General features: G+C 37.6%; 2 protein-coding genes across 2 annotated transcripts in view; both read left to right on the top strand.

Annotated features, from left to right (window-relative positions):
• Positions 1 to 151: 151 nt before the first annotated feature.
• LOC121965798 (uncharacterized) lies at positions 152 to 3937 on the top strand. The gene is made up of 2 exons (XM_042515919.2): positions 152 to 337; positions 1617 to 3937. The coding sequence occupies exon 2, from the start codon at positions 1636 to 1638 to the stop codon at positions 3577 to 3579; it is 1944 nt and encodes a 647-aa protein (XP_042371853.2). The 5' UTR covers positions 152 to 337; positions 1617 to 1635; the 3' UTR covers positions 3580 to 3937.
• A 2568-nt stretch (positions 3938 to 6505) lies between these two features.
• The window catches only part of srebf2 (sterol regulatory element binding transcription factor 2), a 29039-nt gene continuing 18275 nt past the window's right edge, over positions 6506 to 17269 (top strand). The window contains exon 1 of the mRNA XM_042504166.2: positions 6506 to 6856. Within this exon, the coding sequence (XP_042360100.2) occupies positions 6766 to 6856 (91 nt within the window). The 5' untranslated portion in view covers positions 6506 to 6765. The remainder of the gene's footprint in view (positions 6857 to 17269) is intronic.

Raw genomic sequence — 17269 nt, forward strand, 5'->3', positions numbered from 1 at the left:
TGAAGGAAATTGAATCTGTAACCATGTCATAGTTACATGGTTACAGATTCACTAAAATTAAATAAAACTTCTCATATTAGACTTTTGGATGGCCCCCTTCCCATGGGGGCCCTGGGTCCCTTTCTCCCCGCTGTCCGCCGCCCCTGCAGCAGGTCCCGATCAGCCGACAGAGGGCAGGCCGTCATCAAACTCTCTTTATACATCTAAAGTCCAATGTTTTTGTTTTGGGAGAACCGAGCTCGACATAACATGTAGCTGTTGCTACAACACAAGCTAACGAAAGTTTGAATAAAGAGAAGAAGCGTGATTTTTGACCGAGAAGTGTCCAATAACTCCGGTAAGATCTCTTCATGTCGTGATATTTGATTCGTCCGTCATAAACTAGCAACTTGCTAAAGCTAACATGCTAATGTGGAATTAGCTGTTAGCTGTCAAAGTCCGTTATAAATAGCTAGCGTCTGCTCGCTTATAAATAGCAGAGCTTACAGCGTGACATTTGGGGGTTGAAACTTAACTCCGCGTTTGATGTTTAATTTTATCTTCAATGTTGGTCATCATTCAATAATGTTTGAGTCATAAACATCAAAAGTGAGCGCCTGGCTGGTGGGTAAAGGGTAGCTATTCTCTCGGCTAACTTGTACACTTTAGCTAGCCTTTTTAGTGGTGATGTTTTTGATTTCTGTCCAGAAATTTCCCAACAAACACCGACTTTTCTGGGCTTCTAGTCTGTTCACGTTACATGTGAGCAGTAGTGGAGGAGGTATGCATGTAATTTACTAAGCGAAAGTCCTAAAAGCGAAGTCCTGCATTCACTATTGTAGTGAAATAAAGGTACAAAACTTTTAAAATTAGTAGTTTAAGTCATAAAAATGAGGCTGACTGCAGGTTCATCTTTTTTTTTTAAACATATATAAGTTTTATAAATATTGTACCCTGAATTAATATAAAAAATAGAAGGTCTTGATTGCCACAAACATTTTATTTTAATTCATTTGTCTACCTTTTGATTTATTTTTTTTTGTTAAAAGAGGTAAAGCTCTGTTGCATAAATGTTCACATTTCTGATGTTACATATCAGTAAACCCTCTGCTAAACCTAATACAGTCTTTTAATATTATTCCTTGTGCTCAGCTTACCTTTTGTAAAATATAGATTTATTTAATTCACTCTAATAACCATATTCTCATATAAAACCTTACCTGCAGTGTCTGAATAAGACAAAATATTTTTTTTTTCTTTTTTTTTCAAAAATCATGATTAAGTTTGATTAAAATTATATTTAAAGGATCTTTTAAAAGCATTAAATGTAAGTGTTTAATGCCTGTAGATAAAATATCATAATTGTTAGTTGATTGTGTACTTTATTGACTTTATTAAATAGTAACCAGAGTTATCAAATAAATGTAGTGGAGTCTAAAACACAATATTTGCCCTTAAAATATAGTGAAGTTAAAAGTGGCACAAAATGTAAATGTATAACGAACAAGTACCTCACACATGTTGTAGTGTGTACTTTGTTACATTTCATCACTGCATGTTACATGTAATTTTCAGTGAACCTGTCAAATTGACACACCAGTAGTCCCAGTAAGTTACAGACACTTTCTGTTGTGCAGGAAGAAGGAGCCAGTTGATATGGAGGCCGAGAAGGAAGCGGATGACTCTGAAACCAGATGGAGCGAAGAACTCAGGCTGGTCCTCATCGGAAAGACCGGATCTGGCAAGAGCGCGTCTGGAAACACCATCCTGGGCCGGAGGCAGTTCCTGTCACAGATCAGCGCGAGCTCCGTCACCCAGATCTGCCAGCTCGGGAGCGCTGAGCTCGCAGAGGAAGAGGACGCTGACGAGGACGGCCAGACTGTCGCACAGAGGAGGATGAGGAGAGTCACGGTGGTTGACATGCCAGGGTTTGGGGACACTCACCTGAGCGTGGAGCAGATTCATGGCGAGGTAGCTAAATGTGTGTCTCTCTCTGCTCCTGGGCCGCACGCCTTCCTCCTGGTGGTGCCCATAGGACGATACACAGCTCATGAGAACCAGGCTGCCTGCGAGCTGACCAAGATATTTGGAGAGGATGCAATCCGTCACCACACAGTGGTTCTGTTTACCAGAGGTGATGACCTAGAGGGCGTAGGCATTGAAGATTACCTGAGACAGACTGCGCCTGCTGGGCTTAATGCTCTGATTGACAAATGTGGAGGCAGGTACCATGTGCTCAACAACAAAGACCCCAGAAACTCAGTGCAGGTTAAAGAACTCTTAAAGAAGGTGGAAAAGATGGTGAAGCAGACTAAAGAAGGGTTTTATACAAATTTGATGTTTTTAGAAGCAGAGGCAGCCATCAGGGAGGAGCAGAAAAGGATGTTGAGGGAGCGAGGGGAAGCAGAGGGGGAGGAAGGAGGGGGGAACAATGAGAGCAGCACGGAAGAAAAGGCTACACTTGTGAAACGAAGGAAGTGTGATTTAGAGTCAGAGAGCACTGATGGTGGATCACAACGTGCCAGGAGGAGGGAGTTGGAGAGAGGAAGCGAGGATTTCAGGGTGGAGAGGTGGACGGAGGAGAGCAAAGGCAACGCCATCATCTTTCTGAGAGACAGAGTTGACCGATTCAGAGGCAGGCGCAGGGACGGCAGCAGGGCCATGAGCAGGCGACACTCCCTCCGTTCATCCCTGCTGCACACGAGGAGGGAGGCTGCGCTCTCTGCTAAGGTGCTGGAGAGAGTCAAAATCCTGGTGGCTGCTGGAGCCACAGGCATGGCGGTGGGGGCCATGTTTGGGGCCGCTGCACCTTTAGCAGCTGCAGCCGGGGCGTCTTTTGTGGGGAACTCGGTTGGCTTCGCTGCTGGGCAGTTAGCTGGGATGTCGGTAGCGGGGGGAACAAGTGTTGGGAAAGCTGTCGGGGCCATAGTGGCGGCAGCTTCAGGGAAAGCCGCAGTGGCTCTTGGGGCCGCAACAGGGGGAGTTTTGGGCGGCTCTGTTGGAGCTATAGCTGGTGCTGAAGCTGAGAGTCCGAGAGAGGGCGCTCTGGATGCTCTGGGGCAGGTTAGTCTCATTGGAGCCTCTGCTGTGGGAGTGGCAGCAGGTGTGGGAGGCGCCTTGGGAGCCGGTGCTGCTTTAGGTGCAGCTCTGGAGGGAGCAGCTCTCAGCACAGGAGCCGTCTCTGGAGCTGCATCAGTTGGAGCAGCAGGCGTAGCCAACGCCTCAGCAGCAGGGCAGCACGTCGTAGCCTCTGTAGGAGGTGTCGCTGCAGCTACTGGAGCTCCTCATGCTGCAGCTTTAGCTCAGGAGGTCGCTGCGAATGCCCCAGTGGCTGCTGGGTCTCTTAGTGCAGTAGGTGGGCTAACAGGGCCCAGTGGAGCATCAGTGGCCAGCAGGGTTGCGTCAGACCCCTGGGGCACTGTGACAGCGACGTCACGCGTCCTGACGGCAGTGGCTGAGATAGGGAAGGCTGCAGCTGGCATCGCCCTGGCGGGCGGTCTGGTAGTGAAGGTGGTGAAGGAAAAAGTCAGATGTGGCACAGGAACAACAGAAAGCAGTTACACAGAGAAGAAGTCATATGAGGTTTACTGGAACAAATAAATACAGGCGAACACTGGAGTCAGAGTCCAGTGAATGAGATCATCGGGGTTCCTGCAGATCCTTAAAAATCTTAAAAGGCATTTTATTATTATTATTATTATTATTATTATTATTATTATTATTATTATTATTATTATTACAAGGTAGATGTATTAGGCATTTTTTGAACATAGTTTAAAAACAAAATTAAAATGTGTCCTTGATCCTGCTACATCTTTAGAGTTGTATTATTATCATTATTAATACAAATTATTAATCAAAAAATAAGGCCTTAATTGGTATTAAATTGACTTAAAAATCCTCAGAAATTAAGTAGGACTTTCTGAACTTTTTTTTTTGCTGATGTTGCATTGTAAAATCTTTAAAAAAAAAAAAAAAAAAAAAAAGCAAATTGGTAGTATCTTTTTATTTGTGAAATAATTTAAAAAATTTCTTTTCTTAGACTCGTTATGATGGGAATCCAAGCAGTGAAATCTCACATGCAAATGAAGAAACACAAAATCGACCAGAAATACAAGATAATTTCCACTTCTGTTTGTAAACCAAATATATGCTTTTATTTCATGTTACAATAAACATTCGGGCAAAATACAATTGTCCTTCTTCAATTTTTTTTGTTAGAAAATTGGTCTTAAACTTAACTCAGAGTGCGATTAAAAAAATCGTTGAAACTCTTAAATCGACCTTGCCTTAAGCTGCAGGAACCCTGGGTCATGTTCTTGTGTTCTCCTCGGTGAGAGACATCGCTCTGCCACAGAAATGCAAACCACTCAAAGATGTAATCCCAAGTTATTACAGATAAACGAGAGCAGAAATTAAAACTGCAAAGACTTGATGGGGGTGAGTTCAGTGACATTTGCAGTGTTGTGTGGGATGACTAATAAAGACAAACACATTTTTATCTAAATCAATTTTATAAGGTCGGAATTCATCTCCCAGCTGGTTGTTTTGAACCAGACCTAATGTCTTTATACACATTTTATATTTAAAAAAAAAAATGAATAAAGAGAAAATAAAAAGAGAACATTAAAAGTGAACTGCTGGAAATTTCGGTCACAGTTGAGCTGTGTGAGCTCGGTTAAATGAATGAATTTCATAAAGGTTTAAAATTGGACTCATTTTTTTGTCCTTTTATAGAAGAATCACAAAATTGTAAACAGAAAATACATAGCATATTACAGTGTTTTCTGGGTGAGATTAATGTGTTTAATTTTTCTCATCACATTAAAGAGTGTTGAAGATGAACAAAAGCACTTAAGTATTCTTTTTAAATCCCACATTGCTTGTAGTGACAGATGATGGTGGTTGTATTGCAGTGTATCACATCCTGTAATAAATAAACCAGACTAGACTTTTGTTATTACGTGTTAACGTAACACTGTTTGTACCATAAAGTATCAACTGTTTGCAAATTGTGGAACTGTAACAGCATTTACATTCACTTTCTTGCACTGAAATAAACCAAAAAAAAAAAAACAGAAAATTTATATCTTGGCCTCATTTCCTGTCCTTTGTTGTTGAGTTGTTAGAAATCTCTCTTTTTTTTTCTTTTTTTTAGAAAATTACCATAGGACATTTTCTGAAGTTCTCACTTTTAGGTGCTTGTGCCTGGAAATATTTTATGAGACTTTTTAAATTGACTATATGTTAGAGCTGATGGTTGGAATATGTAGGCACATTAATAACTAAGCTGCATTTCTGCATTTCTTTTTTTATCTGTATTTATTAAACTATAAGTATATTTGCCGGTTATTACAAAGTATTTTTTTCGACACTACTGCTGCTTTTTCATGTTTACTGTTCGTATGCATAAAAGTAGTAAAACAAAAATTGAAAATAACACAAGGTCGCAAGGTATTACATTCTTACTGAACACTTAACATTGAATCTGTGAATAGTGAAACATAATTTCAAGTGCATTTGTAACGGCAAGGCAAGTCTATTATATAGCATGTTTCAGCAACAGGGTAATTTAAAGTGCTTTACATAAAATGTTGAGACAAAATGCAAAAGGAACATTATAAAAGGGTAATTAATTAGGGTAATTTTATTGGTGTTGTGTTGTATTCTGTTGCATAAAATATATTTTTATATTTCTGAAACTTAATATACTAGTTTTGTACATTGTAATGTAGCACAATGCACATATTTCTATTTTTTTATATACTTCATATACCTGTTGCATTATTCATATTGTATATTCTTCAAATAATATGTTATATATATAATTATTTTACAAAATTATAATATTTTTTTATTTTACTTGCCAGCTTTTGTGTGCTTGAGATTTTTTAAAATTAATTTTTAAGGTTTTTTTTTGTCTATATTGTACAAATTTCTTGCTAATTTTTTGCTTATTTCTGCACAAGTTGCACATTGCTGTCCTCCCATGCTTTTCAAAGAAATCAAGCCAGTTTGCCCAGGGTTCAAAGGGTTAAGAAAAAAAAGCAAAGGTGGGGGATGATTATAGGATTTTGTGAAAAACTTTGCCTGCTTTTTTTTTTTTAGTAATTTGAGATAACATTTCTTCAGTATTTATTCTATTTTATTAATTAATTTAATCTCATCATTGTTTATTTCTAAGGAACTGAATTTGTAAGATGCAGTGTAGTGTAAGAAATAAATATTTGAGCAGAAAACAAATATGTATTATACGAGTTAACATGTCTCCAGTGTTTATTCTATTTTTACTCATTAATTTAATGTCCTCATTATTTATTTCTGAGGTGTTGAATTTGGGAGATCCGCTTCTTTTCATGAAGATAGGGGGCGCGGTTTATTCAAATGACACACAAGCTTCTGATTGTTGACGTACTATCAGACCACGGCAAATACGGCCCTCTCATTGGACGACAGCGACTGGTCTCATGACAACAACAGCCGGGTTTCCACCAATCAGAGCCTGCCTTGGGCCAAAGAGTCTGTTTGTGAATGACGTAATTAGCGTAGAACAAGATGGCGGCGACTTAAGCATATATCGGTGTTAACCAGTTTATCGAGAGAGAAGTCCGCCTCTCCGGAGGCTGTCGTGTTTTTACAACGGTTGTCCCGGAGAAGAATAATCTTCTCGGTTAGATAACGGTGTCGCAGGCGTCGCTGAACGCCGCAGAAAAGCCCGCTGGTGTTGTTTCTTCTCCGCCGCGACCCTCCGGTGACAGCCGGGGAGGCGAGCTGCTAACAGCCAGGATGGACAGCGGAGAGTACATCTCCTCCATGGACAACATGGACCCGACTTTAGCGGAATTAGGGGACGAGTTCACCCTGGGAGACATCGACGGTGAGTGGATTTATCCGTGCTAACGGTTAGCTTCACGTTACGTGTTTGCTAAGGGGACGTTAGCCCGTTTCCGCTCAGTTTGACAGCTCCGCGAGCATCCTGCTGAGCTGAGGTCTGTTTGTGATTCATGCCCAAACACAAAGTTTAACATTCAAGCTGGTTAATAATTATCAGCTCCTACAGTCCATATTATGTCAGCAAAATTTAAAATCATTATCAATTATTGTTTATTCAGGGAAAATTGACAAAACATTAAACTCAAACTCATACAAGCCAAGAGGATTAATTATATATCATAACAACAACAGAAAAGGTCCACAAAAACTAAATAAGTTAAATTTAATTAAAAACTTTTTTTTAGCACTCAGCTCATAAAAATGTCCATAAACAAAATAATATTAATAAAGTAAAATGAAAAAGGGACATAGAAAAAATAAAATAAAAAATATAAAAAAATGTTCTACAGTGAATCAGGTATTTACACACAGACATGAAAGCCAGTGGCTCCAAATTTCAGACTTAAACCTCAATGAACTCAGTTCAGGATCTGCTAGAGCCAAAACAACATTTTCAGATTTTACGACCCTTTGCTTGACTATGAAAATATGTATTTAATTTAAAAATTAAATAAAATATATGAATAACAAATCTGCCATGAGTGAAGGATATATAACAGCAATAACAAATAATATTAAATTAGGTAAATAAAAACACTAAATAATATCAACTCAAATAAAATGATGAAAAAGTCAAGAAAGAAAGATAAACAATATAAACTCCAAAATTTTGAAAAACTGATGAAAAAGTCCTTAAAAATAAACAACTAGCAGTGATGTCTGCCATGAGTATTAAACAGCCATATGAAATATATAAATATATAATATATATAAAATGATGAAAAAAAACAAAACAAAAAACAATACTAACATATCTACCATAATTTAAGGATATATAACAACAAAAACAACAATAAAAACAGTAAAATAGAGAAAATAAATAACAATCATGTCTGTACATTAAACAAAGCGGGAACATTGGATAACAATAGCATCTATGGTGGGAATCACCACAGGCCCTGGGTTATGATATCATCACCATACTTATGTCACCATAACATTTACTGTCATTTATTACCTTTTTTCTTTTGATATTTCTCTTTATTTATACAAAAAAGGAAATAATCCAGTACAAAACCATTTACACTGTACATTTTTCAGAACTGAAAAGACAAAAATATGTAGTTAGATGAATAAAAAAATTACAAACCATACAGACAAATAAGTAAGTAAATAAACCGGACCATGTCAACAAAGTAAAATAATAATAACAATAATAAAGAAACCTAGGTTCAGTCACTGGGGTAGTGCTGGGTGATATGACCAAACAACTGCATCATGACTTTTCTAAGAATTTTTGCGGTATCACAGGGCATCATGGCAGCTTTTTAAATGACTTTGGGTGTTTTAAAAACGTCTGTAGCAGACATTACAAAGACTCTTCAAAAAAAATTGGAAGTAATAAAGGCTTTGAATACTGTTTGTCCTGCTTGGGCCCACAAAACAGCAGCAAAGTGCACTGCAAACAACCTTTACTATTAAATATCTTTACTCAACTGCAAATTTAGGAATAACTTTGTCAACATATGTTTCTATCTAATAAGATATGTTTTTGTCATTTGTTCATTTCACTTCAGTCATTTTTATTGCATCAACATGCATCTTGTGGACAGACAAAGTAACTGATTTCATTATGCTAGTAGGTCACCAAAAGTTTGATTTGTATTTGCAACATCAATAATTTATATAATAAATGATCAATACTTGGCATCTGTGTATCGATATAATATTGCCACACAAAGTATCGCAATACTTTGCTGTACTCATTTTTTCCCTATAAAGTAGATCTTGGGACACATGCTTTTCTATTTTCAATACCTCTCGTAATTTGTTCCATTTCTTGTTGCAAAAAACTCTTATTTATTATCTGCATCTGTTATTTTGTGTAAAGAATAATGTGTCTACTTGAGTCAGATTTTTTCCACACAAATCACGTCATCTTTGCTGTGACATAGCTGCAGTTGAGTGAAGTTGTAGGCAGAGTGTTATTTTCCGTGAAACAGGGGCTGGTGTATGTCATCAGAGGTGTCATTCATCAGAAAACTGAGTATGTGGGCAGTGATGGAAGAAACAAGAACTTGCTCAAGCTATACTGTGAGCCAGGGGTCCATTTAGATGTTAAATTATTTAGATTTCATGACTTCAGTGTCAAGATTTAAGTTTTTTTTGGTGGAAGCTGATGAATCAAACCTTTTCAGCATCTTTTTCCAAGCTTATCCTGCAGAAATATTGAGCTGATTTTGTTGGACAGCATCTCTGTGGAGATCCTGTCCTGCACTGAACAAACAGCATCCCTGATCCAATCTCGCTATCTCTATCAAAACAAGTTTCACCCGTTGGCACGTATTGAAAGGACAGGGCTTTTGGTGAAAACGCTGGCCAGCGCAGAGTCACCAGATTTTCACTAGGGTGGAATTTTACTGAATGCCAAGTCACCAGACCGGACTGATGCACTGATGTGTGTGTGTGTGTGTGTGTGTGTGTGTGTGTGTGTGTGTGTGTGTGTGTGTGTGTGTGTGTGTGTGTGTGTGGGTGGGTGTGTGGTCAGAGGTGTCAGACTGTGTGAAATGAACTGCAGTTTAGCTAGCATCATAGAAATGGAATGAATCAGTTTCTATTGTTAGAAATCTGTCTTTTTGGTCTACTGGCCATGGTGGGTTTAATACAGAAGTGGGGCTGGAGTTGCAACAGTATGAGATTTTCATTGCCTGATAACCATCTCCGACAATATCACAGTATTACGTAAAGAAGAATTATTATTAGTTATTATTTTAGTTGAATCAGTTACAATGGCACTTTAGGGAATGAAAATAGAAGGTTTTTTTTAGTCAAATAAAAGTTTTGTCACTAAAATTGCAACTTGAACATTTTAGATTGACATCAGTTTCCTCGTGCTGTGTTCAGAGGCGTTTCACAAGCACTTAAATCTCCAAAACCAGAGAAAATTGTTTAGTTTTTTTCAAAAACATGAGAAGAAGCTAAATTAGCCATTTGGCAAGAAATGTCCCGCAAACTGCAAAACAAAAAATAGTAAAAGGTGATAAGAAAATATGTATATAATTCTCTTAATTATATATTTAAAAATATGCTACAGAAAAAAGAAAAAAATGTGTTATTTAAGCACTTTCTTGAGGTCATTTTTTGTTTGTCCAGCACGTTTTGCATTCTCCAGTTAGTTTTTTTGTTAGCCAATCTTTGTATGTGAACAAAATTATTACGGTATCTTTTTTTTCCTGGCGCTTCGTGACATAACGTTAGTCCCTCATTGATCTCTCCTGCAATTTAACTGGATGCTGTCAAACTTTTTCAGACTAAAGGGATCTTTAGAATTAAGTGTCAACCTGCTGCAAATTAATAGTTTTAATGTTTGTTGATTCAGAAAATGGAGGGAAATTAATGATTATTGGGACACTTTTTTAATAAAATACTTTTTAATCTTTGGGCTTGGAGGAAGGTAACAAGCATTTTAAAGTGAAAACAGTTTTGATCTTGTCAATTTTAAAGTCATTAAATTTGTGTCTTAAGTCTGACTTGAGCCCAAGCACGTCTTACGAAGATGATGTAACCAACAGTAATGGCCAGCATCATTGACATTACACCTCAGGAGCTTATGAAAGCTCTCAGAAACTCTACCTGACGTTGCTGCCTTGTGTTAACTCTATTTTCAAATGGGGCCCTTGGACAGAGGGAGCAGACAAAACACCCCCCACTGCCACAGTTATGTAATCCCACTTAATCATTGTGTGAAAAGACAGGAATGTACAGATTGTGAGCTAGAAATGACAACTGAAGGTTGACTGACAAATTCACAGGCAGGCTGCAACAAAGACAGCTCACACTTGAGTTTTTTTTCAGTCTCTGTTTGGCCTGAGGCTAATCGATAAATTGAATTTCCCCACCAGGCAGAGCAGCCGACGGCAGAAAAAAATTAAGCTTTGTTACAGAAATTGAAGGCACCATCTCCCTAATGATGTACGAGAGAATTTTTGCTTTTTTAAAAATCATCACAGCCACTTTTAAAACTTTAGCTAGACAGTGAGCGAGTCTCGTCGCTCTCTCTGTGTGGCAGCCGGTTTCCTGCAGACCTCCAAACTTAATAACTTTGTTTTTCAGTGGAGCCATGTGCGTTTCATTGAGCGTAGGGACCTGGAGGCCCCTGTAACGAGTCGTGCAATTGACCCTACATTCATGAAGAACATTCCTCCTCTCCCAATTATTCTCGTGGCGGCTGTGGTTATATAACCTATTTTCTTTGCGCCTAGCAGCCGAGGAAACTGTCCCGCTTTGATGGATTTAGCCTTTGTGTCAGCTTGTCTGAAGCTCTGGGGGCTTGGAGCTGCTTTGTCCTGTCTGTCATCATCACTCTGCCCCCCGTGGCGCTGCATGATCTCGTGTGTCTGCCTACGTAACGCGTGCGCGTATGCCACATGTGAAGGACTGGCGGGTAGAGGCGCATGAGCTTGTGGTTTTGTGTATCAGAAACTGTGTGCTTCACTAAATAAGAGCTGTTGCTTTAACATATTATTTTTAACCTGAGCCTTTATATTTCTATTTCTGGCATTATCAGAATTTCTACATAAATATTAGACCATAAACGTAATTAAATAGTTTTAAAATTGAATATATGAATTGCCACAAAATGTTTTATCTAATTTAATTTATCCATCTTTTAACTTCTCTTTGTTAAAATGAGTTGAGCTCTGATGCATGAAACTTTTTTTGCCACTTGCAACTACATATTGGCAAAAGTTATCAACTGAACTCTTGTCCAAAATTCAGTCTTAAATTTTGTTAAAACTTTCTCTGAAAAAGTGGTAAATAGGCCTGAAACTAACAAATATTTTTATTTTCAATTAATCTATATTCAATTTAGTTGATATAAGCAACATTGTCTTGACTAATAGATTCATTGTTTGGTCTATAAAATGTCATAGTTGTAATAGATAGTTATAAATATTCAAATGTAAGCAGCATTCACAGAATTTTGACTTATTTTTCTTGAAAAATGTATCAAACCAAGTTATCGATCATCTCATTTGTTGGCTTTTTCATTTATTAGTTGGCAACAAATTGGTAAATCGTTGCAGCGTCAGTCACATAAAGCCTTTAAGTGTCTGATACCTGTAGACGCGCTGAACATGAATATGGTTGATGTTCAGGAGATACAGTCACTGTTTATGAGCCTCTACTGCAAACCTCTCAGTGTCAACAGGACTCATGTCACAGGCATTTGTACCAAACGAGGAATTACCGTCTTTGGTTTGCCGGTTAGTATTTTGTGACCATCGATCAAATCACTTTTTATCATCATGCAACTGTATGGCAACAGAAAAAAAGAAAGCTTTATATGCAGATAACGGTACCTTTATTATATTTTACGCAGTTGTTGACAATCACGAGAAACCTCAGTGTTGCAGTTTTTGAGTTTTATTTCTCTGCTGTCTCAACTTTCCAGCTTTATTCATCTATTCTGGCCCCTTTTGCATTATAATTTAATATCACAGTGAGACAAAGGGACATGAGATGGCACAATTATTTTTCTCATTCTCAGCTTTTTGGAAGCATATGTCACTGAACCGTGATCGATACTGTGCAGGCAAGTTATTAAAAACACTGCAGAGTGGCACTCCTCGACGCTAATGACTCCAATGACAAATGCAGGCTGTCATTATGATGCCACAGAGTGCAGTAATGACTAGAATTAACATCTACATGTAAAGCGAGGCAGTCTCATTGTTTAGCTGCAATGCCACTCGAAATAAACAGATCTATTGGCAGCGTCTTTGACTCTCTGATTATTATGGAACGGTCTCATTAGTGGGGATGTGCTCAGTGATTTCATGTCACCGAAGTTATCGTTGCATGTGGTCTGTTGGATTGTCTGGTGTCTCTCTGCTGTAAAGTAAGACTAAGTTCAAGGCCTCTGTGCAGGGACACCTCATTGACCCTGATGGCTGAGCGTTATCGGTGATATAGATCAGAGAGGGCAGCTCGTAAAGCAGCTGTCAAAAAGTCTTCAAGTTCCAAAGTCCTGTGGGACCATGAGGACATGGTGTTTTTCTACAGTAGGTTTGTACTATTTGATTAAAAAAAAAAAATTACATGATAAAAAATAAATAAATAAATAAAAACTTCAGCCATAGTATATGCAGTTTTACTTTGTGATAGTGATGTAATTCATAATATTGTGACTTTTTAAAAAAAATGTAGAAACTATACTGTATGTACAATGACAATTAACAGACAGAAATGTTTGCGTTTTATCACATTAATTCATAAATCCACTCTGTTTTTATCAGCGAGAGTAGACTAAATATTAAAGGTGTACAGTGTGTATTGTCTATGTAGCGGCGTTTAACTTTACAAAGCAATTCATGTTAGGGATAGGTATTGTAAGTAATGTCCATATTCAAGTAACAAAGCTCTAAAGTAAGAATAGGGTCAGAAATTAACAGTCAATCAAAAATTGGGGAAAGGGTTGCCTTTCTGGCTGCACAGACTCCAGGGATGGGCTTTGATACATCTATTCAGTGTTACATAGCTTTCATTGCACATTTATTTTGTTTTTATTTTGTAAAAAATTCCAAACTTTCTCTTATGCCCGGTGGCCACTGCGGCTGTAACATTAGATCGATTGATGTCCAACCAAAAAGGTTGAAGGTTATCAGCGGCTGTGCAGATCTGACATTTTTACTCTCTGGATTTGTGCAGATATTCATTGATAGTAGTTACATTACTGGGTTCCACAGAAAAGATGTGAACTTTTATTATAAAGCAGAGCCAAATAAAGTTCATATTCATTATATATACATTTTATTTTCCAAAACAAAAAACTCTACATTGAACGAATAATGGAGTACCTAATCCATTTAGCTGTAACCATGTTGGAGATAAAGCAGTTTATAGCTTGTAATTTTAAAAAGCAAAATTGAGGAGAAAGAGGAGAAGGCTGGTGGGGAGAAAAACAAGAGGTTGCGACTCAGACGCCACTGATGATGAAAGTGCAGGCAAGGAGAGACCGACTGAGCCAGTGTAGAAGAAAAAATACCACTTACCAACACAATTTCTAACACAGTACCTGTGATTTCAGAACAAGAGGAAAGCTGTGTGTGTGTGTGTGTGTGTGTGTGTGTGTGTGTGTGTGTGTGTGTGTGTGTGTGTGTGTGTGTGTGTGTGTGTGTGTGTGTGTGTGTGTGTGTTGTAGGTAATTCTGCTGATCCATTGCAGAAAACTCTAAACTTGTTACCGAGTCAACGCACAAGGTTCCCACGGTCATGTAAGACCCGGAAAAGTCAAATTCTGTAGTGTATAATTAAATTGTTAGAGCAATCTTCCGTGGATAACCTTCTACATAATGTTACATAACTGCAAATTTATTTTCGTTAGCTGACAACGTAACAAAGCAGTAGTAGGCGTTAATGTGTGATGTTTTGTTTACTATCACGTATATTTCTTTATTTTTTTCATGGCATTCCTTCTCTCCCTCCATTTATCCGTGTTCCCACGGGCTCTTAAAAAATCTTAAAAAGGCATTGAATTCATTCATCTAAAAATAAGGCCTTAATTGATATTAAAATGTTTAATCAGTCTTTCAAAAGTCTGAAAAAATGCAAAGACTTTAGATTTAGGATGTTATGAATTGCTATTTTCTGATTTTGCATTGTAAAAACACCAAATAATTGGTAACATTTATTTTATGTTTTTTGCTAATTTACTGAATTCCTCTTTTTAAACTCCTCATGATGGGAGTTAAAGCAGTTGAATAATCCCACATACAGAGTGAGCCACACTAGATTAGTAATAAAAAACACTAATAAATGCCAAGTATTTTCCAATTCTAACCACATCTGATCAATGTAATATTTTATATTACAATAAATGTTTGGGCAAAATTACTCTAAACTCTGTGAAAAAAAAGGTTGTTCATGGTTTGTTTCAGTTTAGACTATTGTAACTATTTTTGGACTATTGGTCTTAAATTTAATCCCAAATGGCATAAAAAAAGTCTTAAAAAGTATGAAATTTAATTTGCCTTAAGCTGTAGGAACCCTGTTTATGCTGTCTAGCTAAAATGATGTTTGAATAGAGTTTGAATATGATATGTTTAAAAAATGCCAGCTGAGTGGGCAAAGAAAAAAAATATTATAGTTCTTTGAAAAGTCATGGAAAAGTTTTGAAATCTTGTCCATGAAAATGTGTGGGAACCCTGAACACAGTTTAATCTTGAAGCTTTGAAGTTGCACAATAACCATAAGAAATGAAAACCTGCAGGCGTCGACGCATGACCAGAAACGCTGAGCCCATCCCAACATCTTTTCAACAGTTAGATGAGTAATCGACAAAAAAAAAATGGGTGCGACCAAATCATGTGTTGGTGCACCTGGCTGAGAAAATTGGTTGCACCAATGCTCCCAGTGGAAAAATATGCTCTGTTATTATCATACTGCCAAACCCTAATACTCAACATATGCAACATCAATTTGCCATTAAGATACAGCATTTGATAACAAGTAACATCAGTTTTGTGTCCGTACTGTTTGTCAGGAACCATTAATTCAATGCTATTAGGTGTACGCCAGCGTTTAACAACACGAGCACAGTGCACATTCATCATCATTACAGTGCCATCCATCCATCAGGCCTCTCACTGCTGCCGTAATCTTTATCTAAGTTTCCCCATTGCTATTGTCTTTCTGGGCCATCGGTATCATTACCACACACCTGTCAAGGCTATCTGTTTGAAGGCCTTTTGCTTCAGCACAATCTGTTCGCTGCTTTATGACCAGAACAGTAGCTTCTTTCTGTGTGTGCATGTGCCATTTCAAGGCCAGTACCAGGAAATTCTGCGGCCTTTACCAGTCTTATCTGTCAGCAGTAAACAACATTCACACATCTAAGCCAGATCAACAGTGGGGCAACCGTACCAGCCTTTCAATCGAAGAGTTCTCCGTCAAGGCCACTTCAGGGAGCAATATCTAGATTATTACCTCCTGGTACTGTAATACTATGAAGCCGAGGCCTGAGTTTAAAGGACGTCAGGTAATGTAATGCAGTGTTATGGAATTTAGCCCCTGTGGTCAGATGTTGATCTATGCTTGACACCACATTGCTCCTTAGTTACACAACACTCTTACTGAGTGATAATTTATTAATTTGACTTATATTTCTAAGTATTTTACCATTTAAAATTTTGAAGGTGTTAAAGGAATAGTTCTGACTTTTGAAAGTAGGGAAGCTTAATTATCTACTGCTGTAGATGGATACAGCAACAAAATGTATTTAATACACTTAAAAGAAGTCCCACCCAAAAAATCAATATCAGTTTAATTGTACAGTCTAGTTAGAAATAGAAATAAAAGTATAAATACATTATTAATCCCGTGAGGGAACTTGTTTTGTTACAGCAGCAAATAAGAGAGCAGCAACCGAATGAAATATTTGTTTAAAAGGCAAAATAATGCAGATACATATATATACAAAGGAAGACACTTAAAATAGAATAAAATAACAATAACAATAATGATAATAAAGATATGTACAGTATGCACAGAGAACAAACAAACAAACAAATAAAAAGCGAAAAAGATTAAAAAGAGCAATAAAAAAAGAAAAAATGTGCAAAAGTGAGGATGGATGTGCAAGTGAGTCCAGTGCAGATGGTGAGTTCATCTGCCACAGATGGCAGCTGTTAAAGAGTCTTATTGCAAATGGGAGGAATGATTGTTTGAAGCGCTCTTTGCTACAGTATTTTGAGTGCTTTACGTTAGTGGCAGACAATAAGAAAGTGAACCAGAATCACTCTCTCTTCAAAGCCAGACTTTAGTAAGACAGTGATTTAACATCGCTGAATGCAGGAGCTGCTGGTCTAACACTGCCTCCAACAGTTGTTTTCTTTGTCATTGTGTGTGACTTTGGTGTTGAAAACAGTTAGTTTAGATTCACCAAAGTCACGTAATAACTCAAACAAACAAACTGATTAAAGCAGCAGTTGACCAGCAGCTCCTCTTTTCAGGGAGCGAAACTTACTGATTTTCAAAATGGAGTCTGGTGGCTTTGACAAGAGCATAGATCAGGAACCTGCTGGAACGGGCACTATTGTGTACACTTAAAATGATTGTAATTTAGTGATTCATATGAACATACACAACCAAAACAAACATGAAGATCTTTCAAGCGTGGAAAAAAATAAAGTATAGATAGATAGATAAATAAATAGATAAGTAATAAAAAGTGCAAAGAAAGTGTCAGCATAGGAGGAACTTTTGCTTTGTAAAACCTCAGGAGCTATTTTTATTCA

This window comes from Plectropomus leopardus, chromosome 18 (genome assembly GCF_026936395.1).
Source record: "Plectropomus leopardus strain MGB_pleo_1.0 chromosome 18, ASM2693639v1, whole genome shotgun sequence".
Classification (NCBI taxonomy): Eukaryota; Metazoa; Chordata; class Actinopteri; order Perciformes; family Serranidae; genus Plectropomus; species Plectropomus leopardus.